The 11,326-nt window shown below is 44.3% G+C and overlaps 1 protein-coding gene across 2 annotated transcripts in view; it reads left to right on the top strand.

Annotated features, from left to right (window-relative positions):
• Positions 1-11,326, top strand: part of LOC120018891 (ankyrin repeat domain-containing protein 13B-like) — a 31,301-nt gene extending 19,975 nt beyond the window's left edge. Inside the window, exons 4-16 of one of the 2 annotated variants that reach the window (XM_038962112.1) lie at positions 746-791; positions 1,083-1,226; positions 2,707-2,923; positions 3,326-3,392; positions 3,708-3,789; positions 4,574-4,638; positions 5,003-5,139; positions 5,954-6,111; positions 6,987-7,065; positions 7,114-7,187; positions 8,779-8,948; positions 9,533-9,624; positions 11,125-11,326. In XM_038962112.1, the coding sequence (XP_038818040.1) occupies positions 746-791; positions 1,083-1,226; positions 2,707-2,923; positions 3,326-3,392; positions 3,708-3,789; positions 4,574-4,638; positions 5,003-5,139; positions 5,954-6,111; positions 6,987-7,065; positions 7,114-7,187; positions 8,779-8,948; positions 9,533-9,624; positions 11,125-11,326 (1,533 nt within the window). Of the gene's footprint in view, positions 1-745; positions 792-1,082; positions 1,227-2,706; positions 2,924-3,325; positions 3,393-3,707; positions 3,790-4,573; positions 4,639-5,002; positions 5,140-5,953; positions 6,112-6,986; positions 7,188-8,778; positions 8,949-9,532; positions 9,625-11,124 lie in introns of both variants that reach the window. The other variant, XM_038962111.1, reaches the window with a different exon arrangement.

Genomic DNA, 11,326 nt, shown 5'->3' on the forward strand with positions numbered 1-11,326 from the left:
CAAGAACATTTCTGACAGAATCTGTGCAGAAGATCTAGGTGCTGCTGTAGGCCCTCCTTGGTTGGGTACAGAAGCACCAGATCATAAGCAAACAGTAAACATTTGGCCGGGTGCTGCAGACTGTTCTAGTGCCCTCACCAATTCGTTGATATATATGTTGAAGAGGGTGGGGCTTAAGCTGCATCACTGTCTCACCCCATGGCCCTGTGGAAAGAAATGTGTGTTTTTTGCCAATTTTAACCGCACACTTGTTGTTTGTGTACATGGATTTTATAATGTCGTATGTTTTTCTCCAACAACACTTTCCGTTCAATTTGTATAGCAGACCCTCATGCCAAATTGAGTCAAAAGCTTTTTTGAAGTCAACAAAGCACGAGAAGACTTTGCCTTTGTTTTGTTTGTTTGTCAGAGTTAGGGTGTGCAGGGTGAATACGTGGTCTGTCGTAAGGTAATTTGGTAAAAAGTCCATTTGAAATCTGCTCAGTGCATTGTTTTCACTGAGGAAATGTACAAGTCAGCTGTAAATGATAACGCAGAGGATTGTCCCAAGGTTGCTGTTGATGCATATCCCATGGTAGTTATTGGGGTCAAATCTGTCTCCACTTTTGTGGATTGGGGTTGTCAGTCCTTGGTTCCGAATATTGGGGAAGATGCTAGAGCTGAGAAGGATGTTAAAGAGTTTAAGTTAAGTCAATTGAAATTTGTGGGTCTAAATTTCTCTCTCTCTCTCTCTCTTTTGCTCAAGGCTCAGGACTTTTACGTGGAGATGAAATGGGAGTTTACTAGCTGGGGTAAGTCATAATAAGTCATGTTATCTGTCTCTCAGATGTTTACCTGTATGGATGATGGCTTCCTGCTTGACTGTATATGGTGACAGACTTCCTTTCTCTGTGGGTCTGCATTGTCTCCATAGAAATAGAATCCCTAAAATGGTTAAGACCCTCAGATCACGGCAATAAAAAAATTACACTCAAAATGGCCGCCAGTCCACCCATCACAGGGCCATTGACTAGAATGGGAGTGACCCCCATTCTAGGAATTATATTTGGTTATCTATCTCTCCCTCTCTCTCTCTTTCTTAGTGCCGCTGGTGTCTCGTATCTGCCCCAGTGACACGTACCGCGTGTGGAAGAGTGGCCAGTGTCTGCGCGTAGACACCACTCTCATGGGCTTTGATCAGATGACCTGGCAGAGAGGAAACCGAAGCTTCATCTTCCGGGGTCAAGGTCAGGGTTCAGGGGCCGGTTTGTGTGTGTGTGTGTGATTGTGTGCGATAGTATGTGTGGTCGAGTCCTCTTTTCTATTGTCACAGGACTTCCTTCTTTCCCCCTCTCACTGTCATCATTATGTTAGTCACTGTCTGACAGATCTCTCCATATCTTGTTTTGATAGAACTTCCTCTCACTGTCTTTTAGTGACTCCTCCATCTTTTTAAATGCTCCTCCTCTGTCTTTCTGTTGCACTCCATCTCTGTCTATTTGACCTTTCATTTCAGTCTCTCTCGACTCTCCTCCTACATATGTCAGTCTAAACCTACTCGTCCCTGCCTCTAGTGCTCTCTCTTTAGTTTAACTCCTTTCTGTCTATGTCGCTCTTACTCTCTGTCTGTCTCTTTCTAACCTCTCTTACTCTCTGTCTGTCTCTTCCTAACCTGTCTGTCTCTTTCTAACCTGTCTTTCTCTCCCTTCCTGTCTCTTTCTAACCTGTCTTTCTCTCCCTTCCTGTCTCTTTCTAACCTGTCTTTCTCTCCCTTTCTGTCTCTTTCTAACCTGTCTTTTTCTCCCTTTCTGTCTCTTTCTAACCTGTCTTTCGCTCCCTTCCTGTCTCTTTCTAACCTGTCTTTCTCTCCCTTTCTGTCTCTTTCTAACCTGTCTCTCTCTCCCTTTCTGTCTCTTTCTAACCTGTCTCTCTCTCCCTTTCTGTCTCTTTCTAACCTGTCTCTCTCTCCCTTTCTGTCTCTTTCTAACCTGTCTCTCTCTCCCTTTCTGTCTCTTTCTAACCTGTCTCTCTCTCCCTTTCTGTCTCTTTCTAACCTGTCTCTCTCTCCCTTTCTGTCTCTTTCTAACCTGTCTCTCTCTCCCTTTCTGTCTCTTTCTAACCTGTCTCTCTCTCCCTTTCTGTCTCTTTCTAACCTGTCTCTCTCTCCCTTTCTGTCTCTTTCTAACCTGTCTCTCTCTCCCTTTCTGTCTCTTTCTAACCTGTCTTTCTCTCCCTTTCTGTCTCTTTCTAACCTGTCTTTCTCTCCCTTTCTGTCTCTTTCTAACCTGTCTTTCTCTCCCTTTCTGTCTCTTTCTAACCTGTCTCTCTCTCCCTTTCTGTCTCTTTCTAAACTGTCTCTCTCTCCCTTTCTGTCTCTTTCTAACCTGTCTCTCTCTCCCTTTCTGTCTCTTTCTAACCTGTCTCTCTCTCCCTTTCTGTCTCTTTCTAACCTGTCTCTCTCTCCCTTTCTGTCTCTTTCTAACCTGTCTTTCTCTCTCTGCCTGTCTCTTTCTAACCTGTCTTTCTCTCTATCTCTGTCTAAATCCATTTCTGTCCATTTATCAGTGTCTCTAACCCATCCTCTTCCTCAGTGTCTCTAACCCATCCTCTTCCTCAGTCTCTCTAACCCAACCTCTCTCTCTCCCTCTCTATCCAACCCATCTTTCTCTCTCTTTCTCTCTCATTCTCTCTCTCTCTAAGTACTCCTCCTCTCTGTCTATCCGTCAGACTCCAGTGCGGTGGTGATGGAGGTGGACCACGACAGACAGCTGGTGTTCTGTGAGACCCTGTGTGTGTCCTCTCTGACGTCTCCCTCGCCTCGGCGGGGCACTACCGGCCTGGGCCTCCTGGGAGCACTACTGCCCAGCGAGGAGCAGGTGGCAGCCCGCCTCTCCGCCCCCGTGGTCACCACCCAGCTAGACACCAAAAACATCACCTTTGAGAGGTGAGAGACGGAGGGAACGAGAGAAAGAGGGTTAGCATTGAGCATGGGCAGAGATAGGTATGAAAAAGAAAGGGAGTAGAACAATGATAGTGAGTGAGGGATAAGGGAACGAGGGGAGGAGAAGAGGAAGAGGAGAGGTAGGGAGGGAGGGGGTCACTAAGGGCAAGACCAGACACATCTCTCATGCAGGTCAGATTGTCTAAAAAAGTGAGAGAGGGGGAGGTGAGAATGTGTAATCATCATTTATTGCTTGCTGAGTGTCACCTCTGTCGTTTTGGCAGCTTCAGCGGTACGCTCGACATGCCAATAATCCATTTATGAATATGAATTGAAGGGAGGGAGAAGACCATCTCGAAGTCTGACCTGTTGTTTTGTGTCTGGCTATCTCTGTCTATCTGGCAGGAATAAGACTGGCATCCTTGGCTGGCGCAGTGAGAAGACAGAGATGGTGAACGGGTATGAGGCTAAGGTACAGACATGGAGTCATTAATCCTTCTATCCCTGGCTTTCAATTTGGTTTTGCTCGAATGAAATAAAACACTCTAAAGTTCAAGACGTACAGTATATAATGTCATCTGTTCCCTGAGTGCTGGTTCTAGAGTAAGGCACTATCAATATACAGATATACATAGACTCAGCAGTGAGCCCACCTCCCTACTACATCAATAACCTTAATCAGTCACCGAATGTGCGTCCCAATTGGTACCTTCTTCCCTATATAGTGCGCTATTTAACCAGAGTCTCATAACCATGACACTCTTCTTGTCCTTGTCTTCTCTGTTAGGTGTACGGAGCCTCCAATGTGGAACTGATCACTCGAACCAGAACTGACCATCTCAGTGAGCCACTGAAGGCGAAGCCCAAAGGTGTCTCTCTTTGCTGAAGTTCTACCTATTTGTTTAAAAATCCCCTTGCGTCATTACTGGTAATCTTCCACGTCTTGGCTTAGATGCAGTAAAAGGGCCCAATTCAGAGCTGAGATAAGCGTGTGCAACACAGACTTTGGTGTAAGTCATTCATTGACTTAAATGGGAGGATTGTGCGAAGATTTGAGTTGAGCGCGCTGATCTCAAGTCAGGATACAACCCTAAATAAACTGGAGTGTATTCACTAGGAATCAAATGGAAGAAAACGGGCTGAAACGGGGAAGGACTAACCTGAACTTGTCCAATAAGAAACGCTTGTTTGGGTTGCAAAATATTTAGCTATGGTTTGCACTAATAGACACACCCCTGTTGAGAGGCTATGATGTGGATAATTGCACTGAAGCCCCAACAAGTGGCCCTAAAGCATTTTCCACAGTCATTTCCTTGGTCAGAGAAGACTATTGTCCTTGTTTTACCCTCCCTGGGCTACCCAGCAAAGTGCTCTGCTCTGATCACCGGCCCCATCCCTCTCAAATCCCTCCCTCCAAAAACTCAACTCCCCCAGTCCCTTACCCCATCTCCATCCCGCCAAAATTGATGGGAGACACCAGTCGAGAATTCTTAGGTTAGTGTTGCAGACATAGAAATAGTATTAGTAGAACAGACATTCCCACTTCCACTACCAGGTCAACATTCCAACAATCATACTAACCCTATTTCTATGGTCATAGACTTGTTCTGAGTTCCTCTCATGTATGTTCCACTGATGTGACCTTTTCCTCAGGCGGTAAGACGCCCCTGCAGAACTTCCTAGGGATCGCCGAGCAACACGTGGGGCCCAACAATGGGGTTAGTGGTCACAGTCATCATTATCCAAATCATTATCCTCATCACAATCATCAATCCTAATCCTCATCATTGTATATGGATTTGACCTTATTGCTACAGTAGCATAGCTGTCAATATTGATATGAGTAAAGAGGTCCCTGGGCTTCTCTTCTCTCTCAAATATTGATGACCATTTTAATTGGCTTCTGCTGGCAAACCCGCTGACTATCTTTATCCCCCTCTCTCATCCTCTCACTCTCTCTTTCTCTCTCTTAACCCTCCTTCCTTCTCCCTCTCTCTTTCACCACCCTCCCTCCTTTTATCTCTCTCTCTTTCCTCTCCTCTCTCCCCATACCCCCCCCCCCCCCTCCCCTTCTCTCAACAGGCCCTAGTGACTCAGATGTCATGTCCTGCCGTGACCAACCCCACATCCCTGACAGCCGAGGAGTACTTCAATCCCAACCTGCCCCTGGGCACCCGGGACATTGGCCACCCCTGTCAACTCACCACCAAGACTCAGAGGTGACAGCGACAGCCATCACAGCCCTTATAACAACCTCTATGCCTGGGGCCCTTGGCTATAATAGCCCTGTCCAGAACCATACAATATGGATGCATCCCAAATGGCACCCTATTCCCTTTATAGTGCATTGCTTTTGACCAGGGCCCAATGTAGTGCATTATATAGGGAATAGGGTGCCATTTTGGATGCAGCCTACAGTATGTCTCTGGCCCATGCATGAACATGTTTTCCTGTGTACCTGATGTGTGATCCGGTACTTGACTACGAACCTGGATATCACATCAATAGCCGTTTATAATTCTGCTGGTTATTGGATAGATTGTGACAAGACAACAGTGAGATGGTGTCCCAGCCCGATCACTAGGCTACTAGTACATTGTCTCATCGGTTGAACATAAACATGGAATGGCCTGAACAGAAACCCTGCACACACAGTGCTTTTGAGAACGGTTGATTGCCTAGTCAATGGTGAAGCCGATCTTTTGCAGTGCAACAAATTACAAGGCTAAAAATATTCTCTCGGGATTTGATAAATGTTCTAGGATGAGATAGTAGTAGAGTTCCAGTCTCTCACAGTTGTTCAATATGCCTGCGTGACCAACAAAGATGCTTTCTGCGCGACACGTTACTGCATTGTACTGTTTGTAGTACTTGTGTATAACACGGTGGTGTTCATTAGGCACTTAACAGAACACAAATTAAACAGGGAGGGACTACTCTTCATTTTACGTTTCCAAACATTCTGCAACGTTGACCCCTTCTGAACATGAGTCAGGTGTATTGTATAATATACATACGTACATGTTTCCTCAGGTTCAAGGCTAAGCTGTGGCTGTGTGAGTCCCATCCTCTGTCTTTAGCGGAGCAGGTGGCGCCCATCATTGACCTCATGGCCATCTCCAACGCCCTCTTCGCCAAGCTCAGGGACTTCATTACCCTGCGACTGCCCCCCGGCTTCCCTGTCAAGATCGGTGAGGGAGTAGAGGACACTCTCGTAACCAGATAGTTTGCTCTGCATCCTAGAGACCTGGCATATCATGGTAGTGAGAGTGGAGAGAAAGCGAGAGGTTATCAAAAGTAGACCAGTGGTTTAAAGTGCTTAAGTAAAAATACTTGAAAATACTAATACTTAAGTTGTTTTTTAGGGGTATCTGTACTTTACTTGACTATTTATATTTTTGACAACTTTTACTTTTCCACTACATTCCTAAAGAAAAGAATGTACTTTTTACTCCATACATTTTCCCTGACACCCAAAAGTACCCGTTACATTTTGAATGGACAGGAAAATGGTCCAATTCACACACTTATCAAGAGAACATCCCTGATCATCTCTACTGTCACTGATCTGGAGGACTCACTAAACACAAATGCTTAGTTTCTAAATGATGTCTGACTGTTGGTGTGCCCCTGGCTATCAGTAAATTAACAAAACTAGAAAATTGTACTGTCTGGTTTCCTTAATATAAGGAATTTGAAATGATTTATACTTTTACTTTTGATACTTAAGTATATTTACTTTTACTCAAGTAGTGTTTTACTGGGCGACTTTCACTTTTACTTGAGTCATTTTCTATTAAGGTATCTTTACTTTCACGCAAGTATGACAATTGGGTACTTTTTCCACCACTGAAGCGGACCCACCTGTCCTTATGTCAGGGTGGCATTCTGGCTCCTCCTTCATTTCATTCAGATGCTGCCTCAAATAGGATTCATTGGGATTTGCCCAAAATGTGGTCTTTTGAACTTTTATTGTTTGGAATATTTACACCTATTGCACATTAATTATGAATCCAGTGATAATCACAATCCTAAACATCTCTCTCACTTCTCTTCGTCTTCTCAGAAATTCCCATTTATCACATCCTGAATGCCCGGATCACCTTTGGGAACCTGAACGGGTGTGAGGAGGGGTCTGTGACGGGGCCGGACCGGGTGGAGGGGGAGGGGGAGGTGGACGGACAGAAGTACAGCAGCCCCAGGACTGACACAGACACCCCCTCCCCAGGCAGCGACTCTTCTAGTGTCTCCAGCTCCAGCTCCACGAGTGAGAAACACACACCTACACACACCAACCCCCTCCCCCTAGGGGAGGACGGCTCATAATAATGCTGGAACGGAGCTAATTGAATGGCATCAAACACATAGAAATCATGTGTTTGATGTATTTGATATCATTCCACTATTCCGCTCCAGCCATTACCATGAGACCATCCTCCCCAATTAAGGTGCCACCAACCTCCTGTCTTTACACTACAAATAGGGCCAGGAGTGTTTCCCAATCACATGACTTGACCAGGACAAAGTCAGTGTTTTACCTGGTTGGACAGGAAACACTTTGACTCAGAATAACATAACATAAGGGTCATTTGTGAATTGAGGTGGGATTTGGGCATGACATTTTGGAAAATATGAACCTCATTTCTATTTCAATATATTTGGATACATTTTCCCATTCTAAATGCATCTAATATGGCAGCAGTAACCCCAATGACGGTAACACGACCAATGACACATTTTAGGAAATTGAGGATGTTATTAAATGGAGACCACAGCTCAAATCTAACTCTTAGATGTTAAGTATGGTTCCGACTGACATTTTGGCGTACAAAGTGTTCTGTTAACGCCGTAGGGTCCGTACCTTATAGCACCAAAAAGGCCCATCTGTCTGCTCTCCTTTCCACTCCCTCAGCGGAGCTATATTTAGAAAGCATTTCATCTCAAGCTCTGTTGCCCCACTTCTGTTGAATAGGAAAAAAAGCATATATGGTTTTCATATTTTCATAATACTTCTACTCTGTGCTTGAGCTTGTGTCCTCAAAAGTGAGTACACCCCAGATATGTATAACTATTATTACCAGAAAGGTGAGTTCCAGACCTTTCTAAAACTATGCAGCATTACCAGTTATTGCTTATGGCCAGCTCATGAATAATACTTACATTTGGGTATGTCTATATAGGCAAAAAAAAATAAAAAAAATCCCCTATCATTCATGAGTAATTAACCTTTACAAAATAATTTACTAAAGTGATATGATTCATATTTTTACTCACAATGTAATTTAAATTAAGTACCACCAGTGACACTTTGTATTTAGACATGACCAAATTATCATTAGAATCTCCAAAAGTATGACATTCTAAAAGGATGTGATTGGCTAATAATTTTTCTTTAATATAAACCCCTCCCCCTCCATTTGCCACTGGAGGGAATACACAAGGTCCTTGTGTATCTTTATAATGAGTGAATTTATTTTAATAGCCTTCTTGTTTTTAGTGGCCTTTACAATATATTAAATACTTTAGTTTACTTTTTACCATTCAAAATAATAGATATCTAGCTATCTCTATCGCAAAAACATGTCACTACAACTCTACTCATCGCGTCTTGGACAAGCCAATTGTTCTAAGTACTTTAAACAATACATAAACATAAAGTCTTGCAGTATAGATTACTTGCATTATGTTGTATCATTGATAAACAGTTAATATAAAAAAACGTATTATGTGTAACTATTTGACATTTTAACGTGTTTTTCATTGTTGCTAAGGCAAGGAATGACCCAAAATGCCACAGCAATTCAGGAATGACCCATAACATCCCATCACTCCTGTGCCGTGTCTCTCCCTCTATGCAGCGTCGTGTCGTGGAGGGGAGATCCCCCCGTGTGTGTTCGAGCCCCCTCAGGGTTACACTGTGCTGGGAGGCAACCAGAGGGCAAACAACATGCGTGGTGATGAGGAGGAGGACCTGCTGCAGTTTGCCATCCAACAGAGTCTGCTGGAGGCTGGCTCTGAGTACGACCAGGTCAGACTCACTCTGGCCCCTCATAGGGAAGACTCACTCTGGCCCCTCATAGGGCTTACTGCCATCTCAAAACCTGGCTCGTCTTCGTTAAAGAACACAAAGAAAAATGTTGGAAAACTTTTTGCAACGGAAAATGAAAATGAGCGTTTCTTATTGGGCAAGTCCAGGTAGTCCCTACATGTTTTAGTTGGTTTCCTGCCATTTGGTGCCTAATGAACATGAAGTATGGTATGATGGTAGTCCTCTTCGTTCCTAAGTGGAACATAAGGTATGGTAGTTGCGTAACCTTAACTCTAAAGTAATACCATATTTCGGGGGCTCGTTCGGGATGTTAATCAACTACAGGCACATCGCATTAGTAGTGTGTACAGTTGTGCAAAGATCTACAAATACCAGATACACTGTAAAGACGTAGTATAAATCTATCCTATCAGCTAGCTAGACAAACAGTTGACTCAGTATCCTAGGGCATAATCCAGTGTCAACACTGAGATTGAAACATTGAAATTACAAGAGCCTTTGGTGAGTCTTGTTGACTGACTATCTCTCTGACTCTGTCTGTCTACTTCCTGGTCTGTGTATAGGTGACTATCTGGGAGGCGCTGACCAACAGCAAGCCCAGCACACGTACTCTTCCCTGTGACCCCAGTCGCCTGCAAAGGTCTGCACTTTCTCCGCACTCGACTCGCTATCCTTCTCAGCCTTTGTTTGCTAAAGCCTTGGCTCGCCCTTCTCCAGCACACTGGAGTCCAGGGAGCTTCCTGGCTGCGTTCACAGCACACAATGTCACTGTTGACTCACTCCCATTCATGCACACACTGTTGTCTTTGCCTGCACCTCATACAGTAGATACACTGAGTGACTGGCCCCCACTGATATATAGTAGATACACTGAGTGACTGGCCCCCACTGATATATAGTAGATCTGCCTCTCTCCTATATGCCCTCTCTGGAAACAATACACTGCATGCTAAATCAACTCAAACTAGCACCATTTGTTTTGTGTGTGTGTGTGTTTTATTTATTTTATTTCACCTTTATTTAACCAGGTAGGCTAGTTGAGAACAAGTTCTCATTTGCAACTGCGACCTGGCCAAGATAAAGCAAAGCAGTTCGACACATACAACAACACAGAGTTACACATGGAGTAAACAAACATACAGTCAATAACACAGTAGAACAAGTCTATATACAGTGTGTGCAAATGAGGTAGGATAAGAGAGGTAAGGCAATAAATAGGCCATGGTGGCAAAGTAATTACAATATAGCAATTAAACACTGGAATGGTAGGATGTGCAGAGGATGAATGTGCAAGTTGAGATACTGGGGTGCAAAGGAGCAAGATAAATAAATAAATACAGTATGGGGATGAGGTAGATTGGATGGGCTATTTACAGATGAGCTATGTACAGGTGCAGTGATCTGTGAGCTGCTCTGACAGCTGGTGCTTAAAGCTAGTGAGGTAGATAAGAGTATCCAGCTTCAGAGATTTTTGCAGTTCGTTTCAGTCATTGGCAGCAGAGAACTGGAAGGAGAGGCGGCCAAAGGAAGAATTAGCTTTGGGGGGGGGGGGGGGGGGGTGTGTGTATGTGGTTTTACTAACCTTTACTAAGGATAAAATTCGGACAAGTGGGGGACATTTTGACCGGTCCTCACGAGGAAAAAAATCTATTTTAGGCTCAGGGGTTAGGTTTAGCGTTACAATTATAGTTAGAATTAGGGGTTAGGTTTAGGGTTACAATTATAGTTAGAATTAGGGGTTAGGTTTAGTGTTACAATTAGAGTTAGAATTAGGGTTTAGGTTGAGCGTTACAGTTAGAATTAATGTTTAGGTTGAGTGTTACAATTAGAATTAGGGGTTAGGTTTGGGTTTAAGGTTAGGGGAAATTACAATTTTGAAGGGGAATCAATTGTTTGGTCCTCACAAGGATAATAAAACAAATATGTTTGTGTGTGTGTGTCTCTGTGTTGGTGTGTGTTTGCATGTACACATACATACGTGCGTGCACATGACAACCACTCTTTCTTACTCAAATTAAGTCCTGTCAAAATAAATCTAGGTCCACCATATTTTTCAACCATTTCCACTGTCACTGTCAATTCCTCTATTCTCCTTATGCAATAACCAGGTTTCCAACCCCATTGTCTCCTCCCCCACACCCTCCTCCTCCTCCAGGACTCCTCAGCACAGGCCTTGCCCTCCAGCCAGTCTCTGTAACACGCCCACCAAGAAGCCCCCAGCAGCCTGCAGCTACGACCAGCAGCTCCGCCTGGCCATGGAGCTGTCGGCACGGGAGCAGGCAGAGGCCGAGCTACGGCGACGGCAAGAGGAGGAGGAGCTGCAGCGGATCATCCAGCTGTCACTCATGGAGAAATGA

The sequence above is a fragment of the Salvelinus namaycush genome, chromosome 23 (assembly GCF_016432855.1).
Source record: "Salvelinus namaycush isolate Seneca chromosome 23, SaNama_1.0, whole genome shotgun sequence".
NCBI lineage: Eukaryota > Metazoa > Chordata > Actinopteri > Salmoniformes > Salmonidae > Salvelinus > Salvelinus namaycush.